Source organism: Paramormyrops kingsleyae, chromosome 2 (genome assembly GCF_048594095.1).
Source record: "Paramormyrops kingsleyae isolate MSU_618 chromosome 2, PKINGS_0.4, whole genome shotgun sequence".
NCBI lineage: Eukaryota > Metazoa > Chordata > Actinopteri > Osteoglossiformes > Mormyridae > Paramormyrops > Paramormyrops kingsleyae.
Genome location: NC_132798.1, coordinates 23,938,621 through 23,963,614, shown reverse-complemented (window position 1 = coordinate 23,963,614; position 24,994 = coordinate 23,938,621). Strand labels below are relative to the sequence as shown.

The window sequence follows — 24,994 nt, the reverse complement described above, 5'->3', positions numbered from 1 at the left end:
TGTAACTCTGCCCAAAGCTGGAATAAGTATGACATAATTACAATGTCAGGCTCGCAAAATTGCTGGAAATAGACATTTAAAAATAAAATAATTATGAATTGATTGCTAGGCTCCAGGCCACCCCGCCACCCTGACCAGGATAATCGTTTAGAAGCCCAGTGACCCTAACGACAGGGACGGATTACGGACCGGGCCAGTGGGGCCGCTGCCCAGGGGCCCTTGGGGTGCAGGGGGCCCGTGGGGCCCCTAGCCCAAAACAATTTGCAACGCTTATCAACAATGTATTTTCGTTTGTCTATTTTAGAGGGCCTACATTCTTTGATCCTCTGCCTACAAGGGCCCCTGACCCTATAGGGCCTCTGATGGAAACATGGAGGGAGGGCGTTTGGCTGCCAAGGGCCCTTGAATTGTGGTGGTTGTGGTGGTGGTGGTGGTGGTGCTGGTGGTGGGGGGGGGGGGGGGGGGCTCGCGAACGTTTTGCCCAGGGGCCCACACAACCCATAATCCGTCCCTGCCTAACGAGGATACGCAGATAGAAGATAGATGGAAAGGACAGGTGGATAAATTCATTGCACATGGTATATGTGTGTGTTGTGTTGTGTTGTGTTGTGTTGTGTTGTGTTGGGTTGGGTTGGGGTAGGGTGGGGGGTCACGCCTGCATGGTTCGCTTAAAGGACAGGAATAGCCATGCTGATTTCATGCACCGTTCCCTCATTCTCTGCACTTTATGTATAATGTTGTGCTCATTTTCGTTGCAGCACTCGATAGCTTGGACAAGTTAATGCAAGTCCCAAGGTCCATAAGCACCCATTATTTGTTTTTCCTCCTTTTCCCCCCAGGCATCTGTGCTGAGTTTCAGTTGTTATTTTCCATTCTCCAAACATTTGTGCCATGTTGCCCCCAGCCGTACCTATTCTCTGTCTGTCCATGAAGGAAAACGTTAGCGAATGCTACTTCATCCATGCCAAGCTCATATGTCATGTGATCCTGTTTGCCGTTCTGTCTCCAGACACTTGTGATGTATGTATGAATTGCATTAATAGCAGTAAAGTCTTCTGTTCAGCCCTGAGGATCAGACATGTACATTATATTTTTATTATTGTCTTTAGATACAGTTGTGTGAAAATGTCAAAAGCCTTGGTGCATGAGATCGTCACCAATTGATTGAACCCACTTCCTGTTGATTATTGAATTGGTTCCATTTAGTTAAACAGAGCAATAATTGTTTACAGTAACTGCAAACTTAACCTGAGTTATGAAGCCCCATTTCTTCCATCATTATTGAAAAGCATATAAAAAAATCACCAGCTCCATAGTGACACCTGCTGTAAGGCCTTGACAGTGCAATGTACAGATTCTGGCACTAAGGATCTCAAGGCTGGTTGAGGTTTTCCTTCTAAACAAGGTCTCCCTATTGACGTTCTTTGTTTGTCAATGTCCATGAACCAAAACTGGATTTATTTTCAGTAAAATAGCATGTTTTGTACGTCACAGTTTTAATGTTATGCTAACATAATGAATCAACTGTTTTCTTTCAGTTTTTATTGTATGGTTATCAAAAATCAGTCACTGGTGTGTGAGATTGTGGACGTTTCTCCTGGCATCAAACAGGCAGTGAAGTATTTGAGAAATCACATGTCCTCTTATTGAAACGAAAGAAGCAATAAAAAGTATTGCTGCTACTGAGACTAGGGACTCCCAAGTGTCCACTGTAATAGCAATACAGTATAGAAATAGAAAATAAATCAGAATACTGCAGCTGAAGATTAAGTGTTTGGTAATACATTACATATCTGCTTTACATCTGCTTTTACTAAAATAACTATGTCAATGTGGCTCTTTGACCCTCATAGCCACGCCCATTGGACTATAGCATTGTTTATGGTGATCCTTGCAACCTGGGTGGGTGCTCTATAGGCACCTCTCTGGGCGGGGCTCTGTTTGGCTCGATTAGAACCCTTTGTTGCATGTGATAGAGAGGGAAGGCGGTTCACCAAACACACAACCAGGAAAATGCACTAGGTATGTATAGGTCATTAATGGCCTCCGTCTCTTGCTGTACATTGGGTGCACCTGCAACAAAGTAAAACAGTTGCAAAGAATATGGAAACTGATGAACATGGCATAGGTGTTCTTATCATATACGGATTGGTTGTAGCATCTGGGTTGTCTGTCTCAATCAACATCAGAGGATGCAGTTTTAACATTTAGAGGATGAACAGTGAGACAGGGCATTGTGAGACATGCTGAATGGTATTTTTGTTGGGTGTAAGAGATCACATGCATGAATATTTTAAATGACAAACTATCATCTTCAATTATAGTTTCATTTGTTGGTGTTAAGAATGAAACAGCTGAAATAAGTTTACAACCCAAAGGGACCAGAACTTTGCCTCATAATCAATGCATATATTACATGAAGAGCTTAATCATACACATCCGCTTTATTGCTCAGTTTTCTGTATTTTTAGTACGTGGGGTCAGTTAGAAGTAAGAAAGGGTTGTATTCTGGCTGCTCGATACCTGTGTGGACGATGTTACCTGTAAATGATCTCCGTGGGTTTCCTATCCTTGTCATTTGGGAAAAGAATTAAATGAAAAATGGCACGCCCATGACAAATGGCCTGTGACCTGTGGTGGCCGGACGTCGTGCGATGCTAAAAATACCTGCCCCTCGTGGGAGTGTGAACGGCCTGGGAAGGTCGGCACAAGGACCGATTAAACCGAACGAACGCGGAACCGGCCAACATTTTTTAGATGCATGCCCAGAGAAGCCTGGGAAACGGATTCCCAGGACACTTTTTTCCGTACCCAAGTGCCTCCTTGTTTACAGGGGTGTTTTTTTCCTAATTCCATTAACATTTCAGTTCTTACTCCTTGTGTGTATAAATATTAGATCAAGAGAAATTAAGTCTATAAAAATGTGCCAAAGATCATCGCGGGGTTAGCGTAAAATAGTGTTCTTCAGAAATATGCCTGCCACTCTGTTTCTCTGTCTTTCTGGCTCTCTGTGCTCTTTGGAAGCCTGATTAAAAGCTCCCCATTCTCACCAACCTCGAGCTGCTCTCATTAATTCCGATGGTGAGGAATGTGGAGAGCAAGCCTGTATGCTGGCTAAATAATGCAGTAACGATTTATTACCCCACGAGAGAACTTTCGCCGATGATAGCGTGTGATTCTTGGTGTCTGCTGACCTCGCTCTCTTGCGATGTAATGTAAATGAATGCAAGACGGGGTCATTTGTTTGGAGCCCATGCTGAGAATAGATGCTGATGCTTACATGAGACGTAAGCTGCCACTCAGAATCGTGGACCTGATTATGTGCAGCCTATTGAAAGAATCGACGGGCTCTTTGAACATATTCTGTAGCTCTGGCTTATGTCCATCAGGAAATTACTTTTCCTTTCACAAAACAGACATAAATGCAATGTGATTATTGAACTAAAGTGAGTTCCTAAGTGGTTTCCTTTTTAGGGTTTTGATTCAAATACTTCAATAGTCAAACAGTCTTGAGTGAGCGTTGGGCATTTAACCCTTTGTTTTCCTGCTACTTGGACAGGTAGCGTTTCCACCATGCATGAGCTACCGTGTGTAGCCTCATTTGATTCTTAATGGCCTAATGGTTTGTCCTTTATTTGAGCCCTGAAATTGTCATCTCACTGAAGAGTTACTTGTGAATGACACAACTTTGACATGACAGATGCTACCTAGAAACACAACCTCTCAGCGAACCTCAGAATAAATGAGCACTGAGGTCCTCTGGGACCTCGGACCGTAGATAGCAGAGAAATGCCAGATGCCAGGAGACATCTGTGCCAGGTTCTTCTCCTATAGCACCAAGCCAGTAAGCTGCATGCCAAGTCTGGATTGGCCAGTGCCTACCAAATGCCCACTGTACAGCTACATCCTGCTGGAACCCTTTATCTATTTGTTATGCCTTAGATACTAACTGATATAGGTAGTAATAACTTGATGGTGGTAACGTGTATGTCTTTTAGACAACCAGTAGACCATTATAAGACAAGACTCATGGCGACACTTTATTTGTCATGTTCAAGAAAGTCAAACATATGTGAGTCAAAATTAATCTATTTAACTGCTTGGCATTTTCTGATTTTCTGAATTATAATTAGCTTGGGTTTTTGTGGTCTAGTTTTTCAAAGAGATTACCAATGTGCGTAAATGTGTGTGGGAAGCCCAGTGTCCATCGGGGATCATTTAAACATTTTACGCCAGGCTGAACTTTCATTTTTGAAGTATATGCATTTTATCGTAGCATTTTGTGGCCCATGGTTATTCCTCCTGGCTGACTGGTGAAGACACTGCTTCATGTACATGCTCACACTTCATGCAGATTTATTTTCAATATGCATTTGTGTTTTCAACAATGTAAACAGTTGATGATGTTGATAGATGGCGACACCAACAACAAACAGTGCAAGATACAGTAATACCGTTTTTTTTTACCTCTCATGTATCCAGTCATAAAGCTACATTTCATTGATTTGGTTTGTAATATACATTTATATATCATCTAAGAAATTACCAGTGCTATGAAAATTAGTCAATTATAAAAATGTATTTAAACTACCACAAAAACAAGTAATAGCACATTGTGGTAAGTCATATGAGCCACGAGAACGAGATACAGATAGTTACAATTAAATGCAATTGATACTGAATTACAAACTCCATTTGCTAAGCCCACCTACGATGTCTGACATTGTGGGGGTTGTTGGGTTGCGTTGTCTGTCAGTAACCTCAAGGTCAGTCCTCTTCCTCTTCCCCTCAGTTTTGCAGGCTGGGTGAGCATGCAGTTGCACTGGGTCACCACTTATCAAACCAAGAGAAAGCAGGTACTTTTGAGATTCCATTACGCCATGTCATCTCCCCCTTGGGATGAACGCTGGGAGATTGATGTTCCCATTACTGGGCAGCCTTTACAACCTGCCTCTGACATAACAGGCCTTAGCCTTAAGCCCCCACCTAAATCTCACATTCTCCTAGCTGCTCCTAGGGGACTTCCTCAGCCTGTGGCTTTCAGAAAGGACAGTGCCCAAGGACTCGTTGCACATGGTATGACAAAGAACTGATTATCATTAAGAAATGAATAAACTACATAGAGCTTGTGGCTAGAAAATCTCAGGATACCTGTAACAATATGCACATTTTCTTCGGTAAGATGAATAATGTGTGCAAGAATTTCTGTGTGTTAGTGGAAGGGTCCAAGAAAACCAGATGACAGAAGCAGAACCAGCAGTAGGAGGAATGAACTAGGATACTATTTGGGAATGGCAGAGGAGATGGGTTTAACAAAATGGGAGAGGACTGAAAGTGGAAGATCAGGGTAGGACTGTAAGTGCCAGAGTGGGAGACAGGGCATCAGAGATTTAGCAAGTGTTTTGAAAGAAGATAATTTCATATTATCAGTAAGAAGGCAGAGATAAAGTGAATGAATGGCTTTGTCACCTGACACCGTCATGTGACCACGTGACATATGATGGAGTAATGCAATGAGCAGGCAGTGAAGTGATGCTGACAGCAGGTGGTGTGGCAATTAATAGCAAACCACTAGGTCAACCCCCGTGAGTAATTCCCCCTGATTACTAAATATCTAGCTGTGAAGTGTGAATTTTAATGTACACTAGTGGCTAAAATTGTGGAAACACCTAGCATCTTTGGCATTACTCTTAAAAAATTACTACATGAATATTGGCAGTAATGTTTATAAACAATCAAAGAATCATAAATTAGATGATTAAATACGTAACTCGAGTTGAATAAACAGTTGAATAAAGTTCTGCAATTTGAACTGTTTCCACAATTTTGCCCACTAGTGAATGTAAATTGGTTTGGGGTGAAGCATCCAGAGAAAATGAAGTTTCCATTCCGCAGATCTGCTGTCCTCTCCTGTCCTCACCTGTCCTCTCCTGTCCTCACCTTTAATGTCCTGGCTAGAGGCAGTTATATAATTTAAATTCCCTATACAGCACTCAAGTTATGTCAAAGCATGCCTTGTGTTGCTATTTCAGTTCCCTTAAGCCAACTTATAGTATAGCACTGTAATTGTATGAATGTTCTGGAATGCATCAGGAAATCGTGGGCCTTGAAATGACGAGTGCAGGTAGCAAGAAGCATCAGCCCAGTGTTGCCATTGCTCAGAAAGCGGCTGGGGGGGGGGGGGTGTGCTTGTCTGCAGGGCTTCGCTATTTACCGCAATTTTTTCTAATATAAAGTAATTACAGGTGTCTACTGAGAGCCCCCCCCCCCGAAACTGTGCTGAGACCTTTTTAAGGGCCTTGATTGAAGTGTCTTGGTTGAGCAGCGACACAGCAGTATCCCCGTTTCCACCCCCCCGCCCCAACTTCACCAGCACGGTTCCCTCTCCTTGTCTCGCCATCACCCGGAGATCATATTAAAACAAGCTTGTACATCCCTGATTGCCCAGCGGTGTCGCTCGTTTTCTTAGACGCTGCAAATCGCTGCCTGTTAAAAACAACATAAGTGAGAAAGAGAAGAGACATGTGATACGCTTTCCTTTTCCTTGGCGGCTGGACCCCAGGCTGCGTTCCAGAGTGCCAAGTCAATGGCAGGCTTCCAAACAGTGCCAACACCTTCTTTGTCCTATTCAGCTTCAGAGGCCAATATATTATTCTCATCTACTCAAGGTAGTTGGTACAACAATCCACGGCATAGACTGCAGCGCCATCCCAGCAAAGTGACCACTTGCGGTATTACAAGCCAAGAGGAGGGTATACAGTATGCTCAGTGGCCAGCTCCCACCGTAAAGACACTGAACATAGCAAGGCTGGTTCATTGTGACGCTACTGTTGGACATGTTGAAATAAAAGAAAAATGAGTCTCACTGGGAGAAAAATAAATAAATCCTTCTACAACCCCCAGAATCAAATCAAATTTCTGCTCACCTATGTGTCACTATTAAGCCACACCTTGGTTATAAAAATCCCTACTTATTCATTGGTCAAATATGTGTAGTAGGTATAGGGACATTCTGGATGGCCAATCAGAGTCTTTGGAGTGGGCATGCTCCTTCCATGCAGTGGTACACGTAGATGGGCTTGAACATATGAGTCATTACAGTACTTTACTGCTGAAAGCACAACAAATGAAGCTGTTATTGTCTAACAATTTTTTTTTCTGTTAAATATCACATGTTGTTTTCATATTCCTCCTATTAAAAAAATCTTTTGTATATGTCATTTTCAGTGTTTGCGTAACATTTAAGAATAAAAAAAAATACTTCTTTGTAATGTAAATCACCAATGACAGGAGCCACGTAGACCATAATATATGTCCATGCACTGGTCATTGAGAGTGCTAAATGCTGTATGTTATCTGCCAAACTGTATTTCCAGTGCAGCCACATGGAGGAGCTAGCAGTTACATAACTGTTGTGATTTCAAATTTAGCAAGTGAGAGAAAGAAGACTGTATAACTCCACTACGTTTATCTAATATCTCAAGGCCTTTTTAGAAATTGCATCCACTTTAAGAGCTGCTGTCAGTTTATGAGCAAAATGATTTTCAAATCAGTGTAAAATACTTAGAGCATTGTGAGTGTGCTCCAGTGGAGTCTGTGAGAGGTTTGACATTTCTGTTTGCACGCACAGTATGAAACGTGACACCAGGCACACTGATTCGTTACCTGCAGACATATAACACATTGCTGGATTGCATAAATAGGATTAACTTACCACAGGACTCTACAATCAGCCTCAGAAATTCTCATTGCGTAGTGGGATAAGTTGTTCAATAATGGGTCTATCTATACTTGTTAAACAGCTATATAGCCATCATAATGAGCATGCTGTTCTTTTGTGTCATTTTTTAAGGGTACATAAGGGTCTGAACTGCAACTAGAATTCAGATATCTGTCCTCCAGCATCTACCAAAGGTGGGATTTTATCAGATATGATGAAAAAAAAATGCTCATTATATCTTAAGCTTCTGGCGAGCTCAGTTTACAGAGCAGCCAGCCAGACATGTCTGCCCGTGGCACGGAAATTCATGGCATCGGTCAGACTGTGTAGTAAAGATGGATTTTGTCAGTAAAAACTCAAGACTGCTTAACTGAGGTTAAGCACTCCTGCTAATCAGAAAAACCCACACTGGCATCATTATGCTGAGCTTGTGAGGACCCCCAAATTCTGTGGCACAACACAATGATATATGAGAGGCTACAGGAGACACTAACTGGACCTGGCAGAGCCATCCATCCGGTATGACATCTCCGTGTCGCCAGTGACTGCGCCTGAAGCAACGAGGACACCGTTTGAAGTCCAGAAAACCCACAAGGTCAACACATAGCACACACACAAAGACCTTTCGTAAGCTGCTTTGTGCTTCCGCCAGTATTAGATTTCATAGCAGCCGTCCTACTTCCTGGGTTTTCTCTGATACGCTGCATGAGACGTACCTGAGTTTGCAGTACAGTATGCAGAGACTGGACGCATAAAAAAGAAACATCGTGGAAAATAGTAATGAAAAAGAAGCGTAATCTGTTATCCAGCTAGCCTGAATCATGGTTAATTTTTGAGGCCTGGTGGATGTCAGACTGATGCAATATAATGGCAGTGGCGTATCTGAATAATATTGTGCGAATATTTTAAAACACTGTATTTTAAACTGAATTTTCAGGCCTAATATCAAATAATTAAAGCACTGCTTGTGCTTCTCTATGCATTTAATTTTTCCATCATCAGCGGATCAGTGGAGCATTTATTTCAACTCCATCTACAGTGATGACAGTTAATAATTTGATTAGCACAAATACTCCATTAGGCACTCCGAACCATCGTCGGCGTTTAATGTGTGCTTCCACTTCTCGTGCAATTGGCTTTGATGCGCGGCAATTCTCAAACTCAAGGCCATATAAATAAAAAAAAAAGAAATATTCAAATGAACACAAAAAGGTTTTAACATTGTGTTGTAAAGACATGATGGAAAAAAAGTTAACGGCTTGTTAGCGGAAGAAAATTAAGCTAAATAAACTGAGATTGGTTGCTAAGGTGCTGGTTCGCCAGTGCAAGGTTGAACGTGCCGCATCAGCATAGGTGTAGAGCAGCATGCTATCAGCATAGGTGTAGAGCAGCATGCTATCAGCATAGGTGTAGGGCAGCATGCTATCAGCATAGGTGTAGAGCAGCATGCTACAAAACAGACAGGAACGTAAATGGAGCTGTTGCCTTTTAAAAGACATCAACCTCAGTTTCTTGGGGGTAACACCACTCAATGAGTAACAACACATAATAATCCAAACATTGTTTATTACAGTTTTAAAACCCTCTTTTTTTCATTTCTACCTAAAACTAAAAACAGCACAGAAAATATAATTAGCACGACAACTGAGCATTACATAGCATTCTGACCACATCCAGGTGCTGTGTTACGGAGCACTGATTTGTATGTGGCTGGTTTCAAACAGCCCTCACTATCACAAAGTCTATGAACTGACTTGCATTCATTATCCATCCATCCATCAATCCATCCATCCGCCCATCCATCTTCTATACCTGCTTGTCCTATTTAGGGTCGTGGGGGTCTGGAGCCTGTCCTGGAAGCTATGGGCACAAGGCAGGGAACAACCCAAGACAGGACGCCACCCCGTCAAATTGATTTATTATTAAGAGCATCATTGTTATTAATTAATACAGCAAACTGGAATCCCATCTCAACCTCATGCCCTGTACTTCCTGGGATAGGCTACTGGCCACCACACAACCCTGCTCAGGATACGCAACTGGGAAACTTATGGACGGATAGATTGATTAATAAATTGAATCATGCTGCTCCTCCTCATCCCCCTTATTCTTGTGCTTTTTAACATCCCTTGGCCCTCATTTCTTTGTATTTCTGGATGCATTAAAGAGATAAATTGCAAGTCGAGAGAAACAAGTTAAATACATCAACTTGGGTTACTAGTGGAATGAAGCCATAGCCTGACACCACTAAACAAGAATTGTAAATTTTTCATATCTTTTATGAGCCATATTTGCAAACATGAGCCAAAAATGTTATTACTTTAGTTGAATATCTGCTGAATTTCAAATGATTCCAGACACAGACAGAGCTTACACTGGATACGTATGGGAATACTGGAATTCTGCCTAATAGTCTGATGAACATATGGTGAGGAAAAAAAAACTGAATTCTTCTGAATTCTGCTAAGGCAGTAAATGAATTGCCAAAGACACCAGATGAGTAGCAAAAGGGTGACAAAAGACTTAGCGAAGGTAAAATAAGAGGTAACAGGGAAGAATTAAGCAATTTAATCACCTGAAGATTTTAGACATCGAAGAGAGCAACCTGTTTCCACGTTTCCGTGTCGCCCACGGCACTTTGACTGGTTTGCCCCCAGCATTTCGAGTACAGGCCACCAGTAGCACCCATTAGCAGGGCACACTGCTGAGAGATGCAGGGACCTCAACAGCAGTGGAATGAAGGAGCCCCGCTAAAGATCACCACACCTTCTGGCCCCAATTAGTCTTAGGAAGCAAAATACAGATGAACTGCAGTTTTGCATTAAAGACTGCAGCTTCATCTCTCAGCCCCGCCGCATGGCCTGTTTGCTCTTCAATCTCAACGGCTGCTTGTTCCAAAATGCACCATTTGTATACGGTTGAGCTCCGCACAACTTCTGTATGCATCGTACTTCTCCTACGCATCTGGTGTAAACTGTGTCTTTCTTGTATCTTTACAAAGACATTTCATGCTGGATGTGACTGACCTTGTACAGTACTCAGTTTTTTTTTTAACGGATTAGCTGTCCATTGTTCTTCTTTCAAGTGTACAGTGACTCACTCTCTAAGGCAGCCATTCTCCAGTGTCTCCCTGTTTGCTTTACAAGAGCCATACTGGTTGAAATTGCATTCACTTTTTTTTTCGTTAAAAGATTACCAGCACTTTCCTTAAAGCCAATGGAATGCAGAAGTGATTAAAATGACGTAAATTATTCTCACACATGCAAACCTCCTGGGAAAACCAAGATTTATCATGTGGCAATTAATACATACATTGTAATTGCATTTCAAACTGGTTTTTCTTTTTGTCTCTTTGTTTACTGACGTTAAATGCTTACTGAAGCTGGGATGTCCTTTAATTGACCCTCTGAGATGTTTAAACCATGTTCACAGACAGTGTAGTCCCTTCACACAACCACTTTTAAAGTTCATAGGATCATGTCACATGTCACAAATCCATTCAGTCATAGAAATTGCTTTATTTTTACAGTAAGTCTTTGAATGAACAGAGAAATGGCACACTTCAATTTAAAGGGAAAAAACTTTTTTAGTTTTTGAATGTACTCTCACTGCAATCACAATACAAAAGCAAAAGTTGCATACAACAGACAATGCCACAGAGGAATACAACATGTCACAAGGTTACGGATCAACCGAGCAGAATTCTGATGAATAGGGAATAGCAATCATTTGTTTCCATATGCCAGAATCTGCAGCAAACCAAATAAGCACTGGGACGTTCTCTAAGGAACGCAGACAGATAAAATATCCAGTTATCAAATCAAAAATAAAGGCTGCTGTCAGTTTTCTAAAAGTAAACAAACAAACAAATATGGAGTATGATAGATATTGGTTGACTTCCAGCCCAGGGAAATGCCCAGGCTTGCATGAGGAGATGACAATAACAATAACAATTATAATTATAATAATAACAATTATAATAATATGTTGGAAAAGGATTGTAAAAATGTTCATACAATGTTGATCTATATTTTTTTCAGTTTTTAAGAATGTTTATAAAGACACTTGCATTGTGAGTACTGCTGCCAATTATTAATGCCGGTTGGCCAAACATCTTCAGTCGCTTTGTCAGATTAATTGTTCAAATTGTCATTCACTCATCTAGATATTAAAACCAGCCAAGCAGCTGCTTTTTTCTATGGAAGCTTGAGCATAAAAAAGCCATAGACTGACTGCCTGATAAAACGCAGTAACATCTGAGTTAAATAACACTTTTAATGTGAGTCATATGACCCCCGCCCCCCCCCCCCCTTTTGCCATGTTAAAGTGTGATGCTACACGTTATTTTGAAAACGCAGAAAACATGCACAGCATAGTCATTCACATGTTACAAGTTAACACATGAAATGACTGCTGCTCATTCTTCTCACGATAAAATGCAGTGCTCCCCACATACAGATTACCCGGCAGTTGCAGTGCTCAGGTATGGTTTTGCCCTTCTGCTGACTTTGCTTTATTTCTGTTTAAATGTATATAATACCATCATTCCTGCTGTACCTTTACCAGTGGGGCCGGCTCTGGCAGGACAGGCAGCTGCATAAGGCTCTCGAACTACCTGCTTTGTGGAGGAGGTGGAATCATCATTAGTAGGGTAGGTAGGGTGGCCTCCCAAGTAGAGCTTTGCCCAGGGGCCTTCAAAAGGCCTTACTTACTACCAACAACTTGGAAGAAGTGATGAACTGATTCATATGTCACTGTCTGGCATAATTATCGCTTTACCTTACTGTATGTGTTAGTGTATGTGTGTGATTATGTATATATTAGATTCCTGGGATCAAATGTCCCCACAATGTGATAAAAACCTGTTATTTTGATGTTGTGGGGGCCATTTTTCAGGATTTTTTCAAATAAAAATCTGTGAATGCAACCAAAAAACAAAAAATGCCCGAAGTCTTGTATTTTTTAGGTTATTTATGGTTAGGGCTGGGTAGGGGTTAAGGTTATCATTGTTAGGATTTGGGTTATGCCCATAGAAATGAATGGAAAGTCCCCATAAAGATACAGTATGAATACATGGACTATGTGCGCATGCACACTCACATACACATGCGCACACACAGACCCGCACACACTTACATACACACGCGCACACACACAAACACCCGTGCTCTCTCACACACACACATATTTGTATCCTTTGTGAGCACGATTTCTTTATTTTTAGTAGCATAACTGAAAACCTATTTTACTGTTTTTTGAAGGTTTTGCCCATAGATTTAAGCTCCTTGTCTCCTTCATTTATATACTATACCATTCAAAATATTATCTGTTATACTCAATGGGAATTACGGGGTAAAGAGGTGAAAACACCTTATAGCTAAAGCTAAAAGAATTTGAATCTAAAGAATTTTGTATGCTTTCAGAGGGAAATGTCATTTTTGGGTTCGTAGATGAAGGTCATGGCACAAGAACATGGAATTTGAATCAGTTCTTTCAGCCTTGTTTGGCCTATAATTAAAAGCCACACAGATAGAAAGTTACCCCTATTTTGAGCGAATGAGGCTCTACCATTTTCCCTTTTTACAGCTGTAAAATTACTGAAGCAATTTATGCTACGTGCCTGTCTGCAAGGCTAGACTGAAGAGAGTGGCCTGCTTTGAGAGACTGAATACCCGAAAGAGCATCTGAAAGGACACATGAGGAAACAAGCATCCCCATCATGAATGTGCGCAGGTGGGGATTTTTTGAAGATGCAGGTCGAGGAGCTCACTTAAACAGCACAGAACTTGTGTTTTTTCACATGGCTATCATAGATTTTGGGTGACTAACCCTAAAGGCATTATTTACATATTATTTTGCATTTGGTGGTCAGATTTACTCTAAGCTGCTAGCAAAAGTGATGAATTTCCACCTACACAATACACATACTCTATATACACAGGTTGCACCCTGGGGGGGGGGGGGTACTTGGGAGTTTTGGTTTCCTTTCTTCTTTCATTCTTCCCTCTTTCTTCCCTTTTCCCTGTTTTATATTAATGAATTACATCACACTAAAGTGCCTTGGGACGACTGCTGTGAAATGCGCTTAAATTGAATTGAATACTTAGCGAAATATATTTGAGATTTACTTATCGAATCCAATCTCTGCTCATGGGTAAAAGCAGTAGCTTCCTCTCCTTGTATCTGCAGCTATTTATTTATTTATTTATATTTCCAAATAAAGGCAGACTGGCTGCATTGTTATTGTTTCTCACAAAGTCTTGTGTACATGTGTGGCAAATTGTCTTCCACAACTGTGAGATTGTGAATCAGCCCTCACTGCACTGTCATCAAGTTATTTAAAAAATATGACATTTGTTGACAAAAAATGGGAGATTATAATACTCCATACCATTTCTATCAACTGCTGGGTCTCTGGTTCTACTTTTTTTATTATATTTTTGAGAGGGAAAATTAACAGATTGCTAGTTAACCTGGCATTACCCGATCAGAGGCTTTTGACAGTACTTGAAAACGCTAACCTTTAGGCGTCATATTAAAACCAACCAATGGGTATCTTTCTTAACCAATCATTTTTCCTTCAGCCCTCAGAACATTTTTGTATAAGTAAAACTCCCATGAGTTGAATTTGAGTTTGTGTGTGCATGTGTGTGTGTTCCCTCTGATGGGTTGGTTCCCCATTCTGGGTTTTTCTCTGCCTTGCACCCATAACTTTTGGGACACCTGCACCCATGCAAAGGACAAGTGGGAGTGGAAGATGGAGGGATGGATAAACCCCTCTTTCAATGTATTATGATTTTTGATTATATAATTAACAGAGCAATGCAGGTAATGCTGTCCTTTGATTGCTCTTTCTTGCTATCAAACTTGCAGTCAAAGTAAACAAACCCCACCTGTACTTATGCAGTGGGTTTGGCGAGCTTTTCCCGTCAGCCCCGGAGGTTTTTCCATCTGAAATGTTGAATGGTCACAGTTTGTGCTGTGTTTAGTGCCCAATATAGGCTATCAATCCTGTTGCCCAATGGCAAATGATATGTTGAGACTCTTAGATTGTTACATGCCACCAGCCTGCATTTTTTCCTGACAGCTGACAAGTCTAGCTGCTTGCATAAGATTGACACTTTTTGAGTGCTGTGCAGTCACTTATCTCGGGGCCATGGTTTACTACCACAGAAGTTCTCATTTCCTCTCCTCTGGGATTGTATAACATTACCTGTTGTCGTGTCTGTGAAATATTTCATATTACTGTTCTAAATTTCAGCCAGGCTAACTTATAATGCTGTCACTGAATCTTTGTAAAGTGCTGGAAAAGATTCACGTATCCACACATGGCTTCATTTGTACTTTTTCTGTCTCATTGTTTTGGATTCTAATTTCTGCTTGCGCTTTCAAGGTCAGAGTGGTGGCTCTGAGGTGAGGGATTTGCGCCAACAATCAGAAGGTTACCGGTTTGAATCCCGAGAATGCCACGATTGAACCTTCTTGGTTAAGCCCTTCATCCTGGGTATGATGTTACTCTATATCTGGCCCTGCAAGGAGAGTCTCCAATTTAGAGGAAGATTTGGAGGTTGATGGCAGGATTAGCACTCTAGCTACTGGGAAAAAATTCACACTAGTCCATTTGGACTAGGGTAGTAGCCTAATGGTTAGAGAAATGCACTTGTAATTGAAAGATTACTGGTTTGAATCCCTGATCAGCAAGGTACTGCTCCCTGAGAGCTGAATTAACTGCCCCCTGCTATGTCATGATGTCACATATGGGTTAAATACAGAGGACACATTTTGTTGTGGTGTGTCAACACTGATACTTTTTATTTAGAGATTACCCACTGCATGGCTGCACTCAGGTTCTCATCCTGGATGTGGTTTGTCATGTGGCAATGTGCTGTAATCAGTGTGTGCTCCTTACCTCTCTCTCTTCAAGGTCCATTGGTCAGCTATTTGTATTAGTATAACGCTCTAATACAACAATAAATCTAAGATAGATTTGCAGTAAGCAACCTATTACTGCATACTGCTAGACTAAGATAGTGTGCATTTGAATTTTAGTCATCCATCCATCCATCCATCCATCCATCCATCCATCCATCCATCCATCCATCCATCCATCCATCCATCCATCCATCCATCCATCCATCCATCCATCCATCCATCCATCCATCCATACAACTTTTCTAACCACTTATCCTATTCAGGGTTGCTGGGGGTCCAGAGCCTATCCAGGAGACTACAGTGGCAAGGAAGGGAACAACCCAGGATGGGGAACCAACCCATTGCAGGGCACAGTCACACACCATTCACCCATACATACACACTTATGGGCAATTTGGTAACTCCAGTTAACCTCCACATGTTACTGGACTGTGGGGGAGAACCAGAGAACCCCATGATGAGGTGTGGAGAACATGCAAATTCTACACATATGGAGCCATGGGGGAGACCCCAATGCTGGTCCCAGAGGCATGAGGCAACAGTGCTGACCACTGTGCCACCGTGCTGCCGCTCACACAGAGCTCCCTTCTGGAATTTCTCCTAAACATTTTTTCAGCAGTTTCTCCACAGCAAACTGGCCGATATTTAAAAATATCCTGTATTTTCGTCGCAACAGGCAGAAGTCATATAAGCAAGCTCTTTGGGAATAGAGCAGTGGTCCTCAGTTTAATTTACAGTGATGGTGGGGTGATAAGAACATAAGAACATAAGAACATAAGAAATTTACAAACGAGAGGAGGCCATTCGGCCCATCAAGCTCGTTTGGGGAGAACTTAGCTAATAGCTCAGAGTTGTTAAAATCTTATCTAGCTCTGATTTAAAGGAACCCATGGTTTTAGCTTCCACTACAATAGCAGGAAGACTATTCCATACTCTGACTACACGCTGTGTAAAGAAGTGCTTCCTCAAATTTGTTTTAAAATGTTCTCCCGCTAATTTCCACTTATGGCCACGAGTTCTAGTATTTAGACTAATATTGAAATAGTCATTTGGCTGAACGGCATCCAGACCCGTTAGAATCTTATAGACCTGAATCATATCCCCCCTTAGTCTCCTTTGCTCAAGGCTGAACAGATTCAGTTCCGCTAACCTCTCCTCGTAAGACATTCCTCTAAGACCAGGAATCATTCTCGTAGCTCTTCGTTGCACCTTTTCTAAGGCAGCAATGTCCTTCTTGAGGTATGGTGACCAAACCTGCACACAGTATTCTAGGTGGGGTCTTACCAAGGAATTATATAAGTGTAACATCACCTCCCTTGACTTAAACTCCACACATCTAGAGATATAACCCAACATTCTGTTCGCCTTTTTTATTGCTTCCCCACATTGGCGAGAGTGGGACATGGAAGCATCAACATACATACCGAGATCTTTCTCGTAATCAGCTACCTTTATTTCAGTGGAACCCATAAAATATCTGTACTGTATATTTCTGCTCCCTGCATGGATTACCTTACATTTATCTGTGTTAAATTTCATCTGCCAAGTATCAGCCCATTCGCTAATTAAATCCAGATCCCGTTGGAGCCTCTCTGCTGCTAGATTAGTATCTGCTACCCCGCCCACCTTAGTGTCGTCTGCAAATTTAACCAGTTTACTGTATGTATTCGTGTCAATATCATTAATGTAAATTAGGAACAATAGTGGTCCTAAAATTGAACCCTGCGGTACCCCACTATAAACGGAGGCCCACTGTGACATAGTGCCTCTAATAACTACTCGCTGCTTCCTATCAGTTAGCCAGTTTTTGATCCAAGCTGCCACAGTTCCTAAAATTCCTGCAGCTTTAAGCTTTAACAAGAGCCGTTTGTGGGGGACAACATCAAAGGCTTTCTGGAAATCTAAGTAAATCACATCATAGGCCTTTTTGTGATCAATTTCACTTGTAGCTTCCTCAAAGAACTCAAGCAGATTCGTTAAGCAGGATCTACCTCTCCTAAATCCATGTTGGCTATCCTTTATAATGTTATTTGCATCTAGGTAATCTACCATTTTCACTTGAATTATAGCTTCCATTATTTTTCCAGTAATGCTAGTTAAACTGATTGGCCTATAGTTTGCCGGATTACTTCTATCCCCTTTTTTGAATATGGGTGTTATATTAGCATGCTTCCAATCTGATGGTACCACACCCGCAGATAACGATTTCTGGAATATTAAAGTCAAAGGTTGGCTAATAATATCCCTCATCTCTTTCAAGACTAAAGGTAAGATGCCATCAGGCCCCTGTGATTTATTTATTTTGAGTTTAGCTAGGCTTAGTATCACATCAACCTCAGTTATACATATATTGGTCATAGACGATGCTGTATTCGTATTAATTGGTGGTAAGTTACTTGTGTTCTCTATTGTGAACACCCTTGAAAAATAATCATTAAACTCATTTACCATATCAATTTCGTTATCAATTATAAGGCCCTTACTATCCTGTAAATTAGTGATTTCAGCTTTTAGTGCTCTCTTGGAGTTAAAATATTGGAAGAAACCTTTACTGTCATGCTTAGCCTCCAATGCAATTTTTCTTTCTACATCCCTCTTTGATAGCCTAATGTCATTTTTTAACTCTGCCTGTAGACTTAGATACTCCTGCTTGATTTTGAAATCATTAGTTATTTTCCAGTTGTGGAACAGAGCCCTTTTCCTCCTGACTTTATTCTTAATTTCCTTAGTAAACCACCTTGGTTGTCGTTTCCTAGATTTAGTTTTGCTGGAAACAGGTATGAAGTCCTCTTGCACTTGCAACAATGTGCTTTTGAAAAATTCCCATGCCTCTTCTACTGTTTTGCTATTTAACTCTGTCCAGTTTACAGTTTCTAATTTCCGTCTCATACCATTAAAGTTAGCCTTCCTAACATTGTATACTTTTAATTTAGACTTTGCTCTTTGGACACTAAAATTAACCTCGAATTTAACCATGTTATGATCACTACCGTACAATGGGTCTAAAACCTCTAATTTTCCAATCCTATCCTGGTTATTACAAAAAACGAGATCAAGAAGGGCTTCTCCCCTGGTAGGAGTATTAACAAACTGAGTAAAAAAACAATCCTGTACTAATTCCACCATCTCAAGTTCATTTACAGAAGAGCCAGAGACTGTGTCCCACTGTATCCCAGGTAAATTAAAATCACCCATAACCACCACATCATTTTTATTACTCATAATCCTGATATCATCATATAATATTCTGCTTTCCTCTACAGCTACATTAGGTGTCCTATAACAAACCCCGACAATTAGGCCATTTGAATCTTTAGCATCAAGTTTGATCCATACAGCTTCTGAATTTTTATTTTTATCAGTGAGATCCCTTGCCTGCAAGTTTTCTTTTACGTATACAGCAACACCACCTCCCTTCTTGCCTATCCGGTCTCTACGGAACAACGTATAACCATCCATATTATATTCATCACCATCATTGTCACTCATCCATGTTTCAGTTATTCCTATAATGTCGTAATTGTCTGAAGAAATTAAAGCCTCTAAGTCATTAATTTTGTTTCTAATACTCCTAGCATTCAAATACAGACCACTAATGGTAGGCCTTTTACAGTGTCTACTTTTAATTTTTATTTGGGCTTTCCGTCTCTCCCCACATAAATTCTTAACTGACCTCCCTGCCCCCCCAGTCCCTAGTTTAAACATTCCTCAACTATTCTGCACATACGCCTCCCCAATACACTGGTTCCCCTATGGTTCCCCTATGATGATGGTAGAGTTGGTTCTATTTCTAATAAGTGTAAGCAGCCTTTAATGGATATGTTGGCAACACTAGATTAGAGTATGCGATAATGATTTACGTTAACTGCACCTTCATAATGCATTCATAAAGCATTTATAGAACATTCCTAAGCAGCATGCAAGTACGTTAACATCATAACATACATAAACAGCTGTAGTACACATTAATAACAACCATTATACGATAATAATAAACATTACGATTGTATAATGTTGATTATTAATGTATATTAAAGCTGTTAAGGTATACTTACATGTTGCTTATAAATGTTCTGTAAATGCATAATGAATGCACTATGAAGGTGCAGTTATTGTAAAGCATTTTCGAGTATGCTAACTGTACCAGTGTCTTTATCCAAGCTGCTACTGTCATTGTACACCACTGTGCCTCGAAAGAAGACTGTACATCCAGCTGCAAAATAACAGAATTTTAATTATGCTTGCCTACTACGTGTTTTTCTGTGTCGAAAACTGGCAAATGCTTGACTCTCCTCCCCTTAGTTGCTTGTTACAAAAAAAAAAAGGAAATACATTTTAACAGCCCACAAAAAAACCTATTTCTTATAACTATTTGGAGAAATATTCAGTAAATGCTGACCTGGGATGGTTTTCATAGCTTAAACTGTAGACATAGATGGTAAATAAATTAATGTGGTTAATTTCAAAGACTGACTACAAGATTTCCCAAGAGGTTGACTGAATAGTTCACATGTTGCTCACATCACAATGTGCCTCATTATCTGTGAATACCGTAAAAGCAAAATGATTAGGTTCGCTGCGTGGTGGCAAATCCTATCACGTAACTCAGCTTAGTGAGACCTGTATGCCCTGTGGGGCTCAAAGCTGACAGTTAGAAGGCAAATTGCATGTTTCATACTTCTAATCAAATACTTTTTTATTCTGTTATGATTTTTATTAATATTTTGTGTCTCTGTGTACAGGTTTTAATTTAAATGCCCATTCTTTCTTCACATCAGGTGATGAAGCCCAGGGTACAGGCTATTTCATTCTATTAAACCTGAAGTTTTAATTTAGCTGACATTCATACAATTATGTATATACAACTGCTTACTGCTATTTTAATCTGGCCTAGTATAAACAGGGTGGCTCAGTGGCTATCGCTGCAGTCCCAGAGCTCAGGGGTTGATGGTTGAGTCCCACCTTAGCTGTGGCGTTTGCATGTTCTCTCTCTTTACGTTATGCAGCCGCTGCCACCTTAGAATGAAGCAGGCAGGTAACTTTTTTGTTTTACCTTGGATTGTGAACCAAGTAACATTTATTTTTGGCCACCATCTCCCCCTGCCTGATGGTGTGGTTCTCTCATACTCCCATGCCAGGATCACATCAGGCACTGTTCCTTGTGAATTATCAGCAAGCCGATCTGTTCTTTTCTTTGAAGGTGTGGCTCGATCACCTCAGTGAGTCCATCCATCTTACTGTCAGTTATCCAGAACAGGGTTATGATGAGCTTGGAGCTGATCCACTGAGCCATCATGTATTCAATATACTCCATCATTTACATGGCTGTTCCCATTATTTTCAATACTTAGAGTTAAGGATATGGTTGGCATTACGGTTGGTGTTAGTGATGAGGTACAGGTTATGGCTAGGGTTAGTTTGGGGTTTAATACTTGAATAGGTTAGGGGTGGAATGAGGATTATAAGTTGTTTTAGGTTTTGGTTTAATAGCGGGGTCAGAGTTAGTGATGAGGTATTAGGGTTAGAAGAGGTGTTAGAGCACCATTATAGGATTGGGGTAATGGATATCGTTAAGGATGAGTTTAATTCTTGAATTATGGTTGTAATGAGGTTTACAATTAGGATTGATTTAATAAATGGTAGGGTTAGTGATCACAGGAGGGTTATGGTTAGGTTTAGAGTTGGATTTAATTCTAATGTTAGGATTAGGGTTAGGCTGGGTAAAGGGATTAGGTTATGAGTGATATATTTAATGCTAAAGGTAGGGTTAGGTTTACTGCAGAAGTTAAGGTTAAGGTTAGCATTAGAGTTGGGGCTAGGTTTGGGGATGAAATAAGGGTTATAACTGTGGTTAAGGTTGAGTTTCATACTATATAGCTAGATAATAGGATTGGATTTAGGGTTAAGGCTTGGTTTTGTGATCAGGCAAGCCTGGGCTTTGGCAAGGGCTTACTGGGGCAGTAGTCTGGGGCCTCAAGCTGTAGGGGGGGGGCAGTATAATCTTTGTGGGTAACTGCTTTGCATGTAAATATTTTATCTTATTTGCTGCTCTGCATGCGCCTAAGCTGATTAAAACTCAAGCAAGTGATTATGTTGTCGGAAAGTTTTTCTTTCTTTCTTAATTTGCTTACATGTACATCTGTCACACCTGCTTATTGTAAACTAATTTTAATATTTTTCAGTGAGAAGGTTACAAGGTTTGTGCAAGGGAGGGTCATTCAATGTTGTCAGTAGATATTATTGTTTTATGGTAATTTCTTTGCCAAGTCAAGAGCTGGGTGCAGTAAAGTGGCTGTATTTTTATGTGTGCTTTTAAAGCACTGCGTTCATAAACAGCGCTCAACCAGAAATGTGTATTTTTCCTATTATTTCATCTCCCTCGGTCAGAATTACTTAGAACATTAGTGAAATAAATTGTATTAGAACAGGGCTGTTATATGTTTTTCAACTTGAAATTTTAAATGTAACTATATTCAGAACATTCTGGTGACCTGGTCAGGTTTTGTGTATTGCCTACTACCAGAAACCTGGCAATGATCATGCTGAGTAAGATGAGTAACATTTGCATTGAGGGATTTGACAGTGGACAATATGAGAATGGCCTGGACACAGCCATCAGACGGCTCGGATCTGCATCTTAATTTACTTAAGTTCATAGTGGAGAAAAATTTCTCACAAAGATATGTGCTTACATGTGATATGTGTTGAATTAAAAAAGTGCAATCTCCACTACACCTGCACTGCCCACGTGTAGTGTTCTTACAAGAGGTGGTAACACTGAAGGCTTCTGTTTACATGATTGACAAACTCTAAGCAACTTAGACAAACCATGACATTTTTACCCCATTCCGAAGTTCCAACACCATGCACTGAGCTAAAAGTTAACTTACCAGCCATACATACGCAATACAGTATTGTATGGTGGTCACGAAGATTAAAACCCAGAAATACAACCACCCCAGACTAAGTCCCCATAAAAGGCTAAAAAAAATTCTCCAGCGCGTTGTACAGTAACTGCCGTCCGCCCTGTTTGTACTGACATAAACGAACTCACGTCGCATGCTGGGCCTGGGAGAATGTTTCTACCTTTGGTTGATGGTGGAGAACTTCATCACAGCGTGGTAATGAACTTTGTTTTTAATGGTAATTAAATATTTAAACTGTAATAAAGTCTGGAATTTTTATCGTGAAACTGGTAACCATTTCATCCGTAGTAGAAAGTAAAGACTGATTTGAGGTCCAGATTAAACACAGACACTCCTCACTTAGCGACCTACTGTACAGTACCCGTTTACCGACCGCCCGGACCGTCTCGCCCCCCAAGTCGTTATTTAAGCTGTAGGAGAACACTGCAACGCGGCTTCTGTTCTATTCTCTTTGCTGTGCTCTCAGATTTATTTGGGTCGGCGAAGGAAGGTTGTGTATTGTTTGCAGTAATTTGACCTTTATTTTGATTTGCCACATCAGTTTACAGTGACCTCGCGGTCCGTTTGTTGTGCAGTGTGGACAGGAACCTCCAGTAGCGCGCAAAGCTTTAAAGTTTTCCTTTGTCTTACAATTTCCTTACGTCTTCGAAAGCAATGGCTGTAAGTTTTTTTTTTTTTTTTTTTTACTTGTTTCATATCTGAGTTAAATCATAAGCGACTTATTTATTTTCCATCTGCTGTTTTAGTTCGGAAATGTGCACTAACAGTGATTCACTGGATTGCAGTGATGCTAATTAGCGATAAATGCCTATATACCTTATCGTATCGTTTATTTGTAGTTCTACTGATGTCATGATTAACGTTAACACTTAATTATCAACAGGTGTTATGCCGAAAAAGGCATCCCTGCCGTAGAATGCATGCCTGTCTCTAAATGACCGATTGGTCGCTGAAACGAGTTAGGCTACCGTAGTGCTAATCGATATCCCTAACCCTAACCCCCCAAAAAACCCTAAAACCCTAACCCCCAAAAAAACCCTAAACCCATAACCCTAAACAGCCATAAAACCTAACCCTAACCCCCCCGCCCCCCTCCAAAAAAACCGCTAAAAGTTCAACTCGTCAGAACACCGGCATGCATTCTACGGCAGGGATGCCTTTTTCGGCATAACACCAGTTTGTTGTAACTTTGCTATGCTAGATAGATCTCCGAAGTATTTTCTGTGTTTGGTTTATTACAGTCTCACTCACAGATTGCAACCTGTCACAGAAAACACGTATTAAACACTGTTTAATACAGCATACAGTACGCTACTGTATAAAGATTTATAAACATACTGAAAACATCAGTACAGTACGCGTGAAATTTCGGTGAGGGCGGCTCCTCGCATACCGACCCAGTGAGGAGCGTCTGTGTAAAATAAAAACATGTCAGACCCCTACTATAGAAGTTTGCTCATATTGACCTCATTTCTTTTGCCCTTATTACCCTGATCACTAGCACTCTTTGTCCCGAAACGGCAAGGCGTTGATGGGGCATTATTTAATTGTTTTTATAATGGCCGCCGAATTTTAACTTGTTGGATTTGGAGCTTATTTATAGAGGTGGGTGCTTTGTTATACCTGTAAAATACATATTTCGCCTAGCATCCATTATGAAACATTACATAATATTATGTTATTTCGATATGAAAAGAGATATAACGTTTTATATGTTTATAATGTTAACATTTTTCAGTATGCTGAACGCGAGAATAGCAACTTTTGAATCGTTGATGACCAGTGCTTGAGAAAGAGAGAGATTTATTTTAAAACGGTGTAAAAAGTTGTTTCTTTGGAAACTGTTCGTAGTGTTCAAGGAAGATGTATTCAATAAAACGTTATATCTACACACACACACACACACACACACACATACACACACACAGAGTCACTAAATACCCAAGGTATGTAATGATGTTTCCTGAAAGTCCCAAGTATGCAAGGATTAATATGCAGTAATAACAGTGTGACATATGCAGTATTTGACATTTGTGGGCTTTTGCAAAAAGATCCTATACTGTAGTTGATTGTTTTCAGAACACTGTTTGAGGTGGTGCTTGGTCTTTAAGTAACGCAGCGCTGAAATAGTGTCTGATGGATCTTTCATACTGCTTTTAAAAAAGATCGTTGCTGTTTTCTGGTTTGTCATTATGTTGTCTTCTCACCTTTGCATCTCATCATCATTTCACTCCAAAAATACATGGTTAATGAAAAACATGCATACTTTGTTTCAGGCTTTGTGGTCCACTTGTGGTCTGTGCAGCAATGACTAATTAAAAACAAAGGCTTTGATACAGCATATTCTGTGTTTCATAATTTAAGAGTAAACTGTGCTTCCGTGCATGAGATTTTATCCATTAATTTTAAAGCTAAA

General features: G+C 40.5%; 1 protein-coding gene across 5 annotated transcripts in view; it reads left to right on the top strand.

Annotated features, from left to right (window-relative positions):
• Positions 1–24,994, top strand: part of pde4d (phosphodiesterase 4D, cAMP-specific) — a 293,242-nt gene that overhangs the window by 18,557 nt on the left and 249,691 nt on the right. Inside the window, exon 1 of one of the 5 annotated variants that reach the window (XM_072708284.1) lies at positions 13,405–13,453. The exons of 1 other annotated variant lie outside the window; for it this stretch is intronic. In XM_072708284.1, the coding sequence (XP_072564385.1) occupies positions 13,444–13,453 (10 nt within the window). In that variant the 5' untranslated portion in view covers positions 13,405–13,443. Of the gene's footprint in view, positions 1–13,404; positions 13,454–22,707; positions 22,774–23,123; positions 23,239–24,168; positions 24,184–24,994 lie in introns of those variants that run through there. 3 more of the 5 variants (XM_023802838.2, XM_023802839.2, XM_072708297.1) reach the window with 3 other exon arrangements.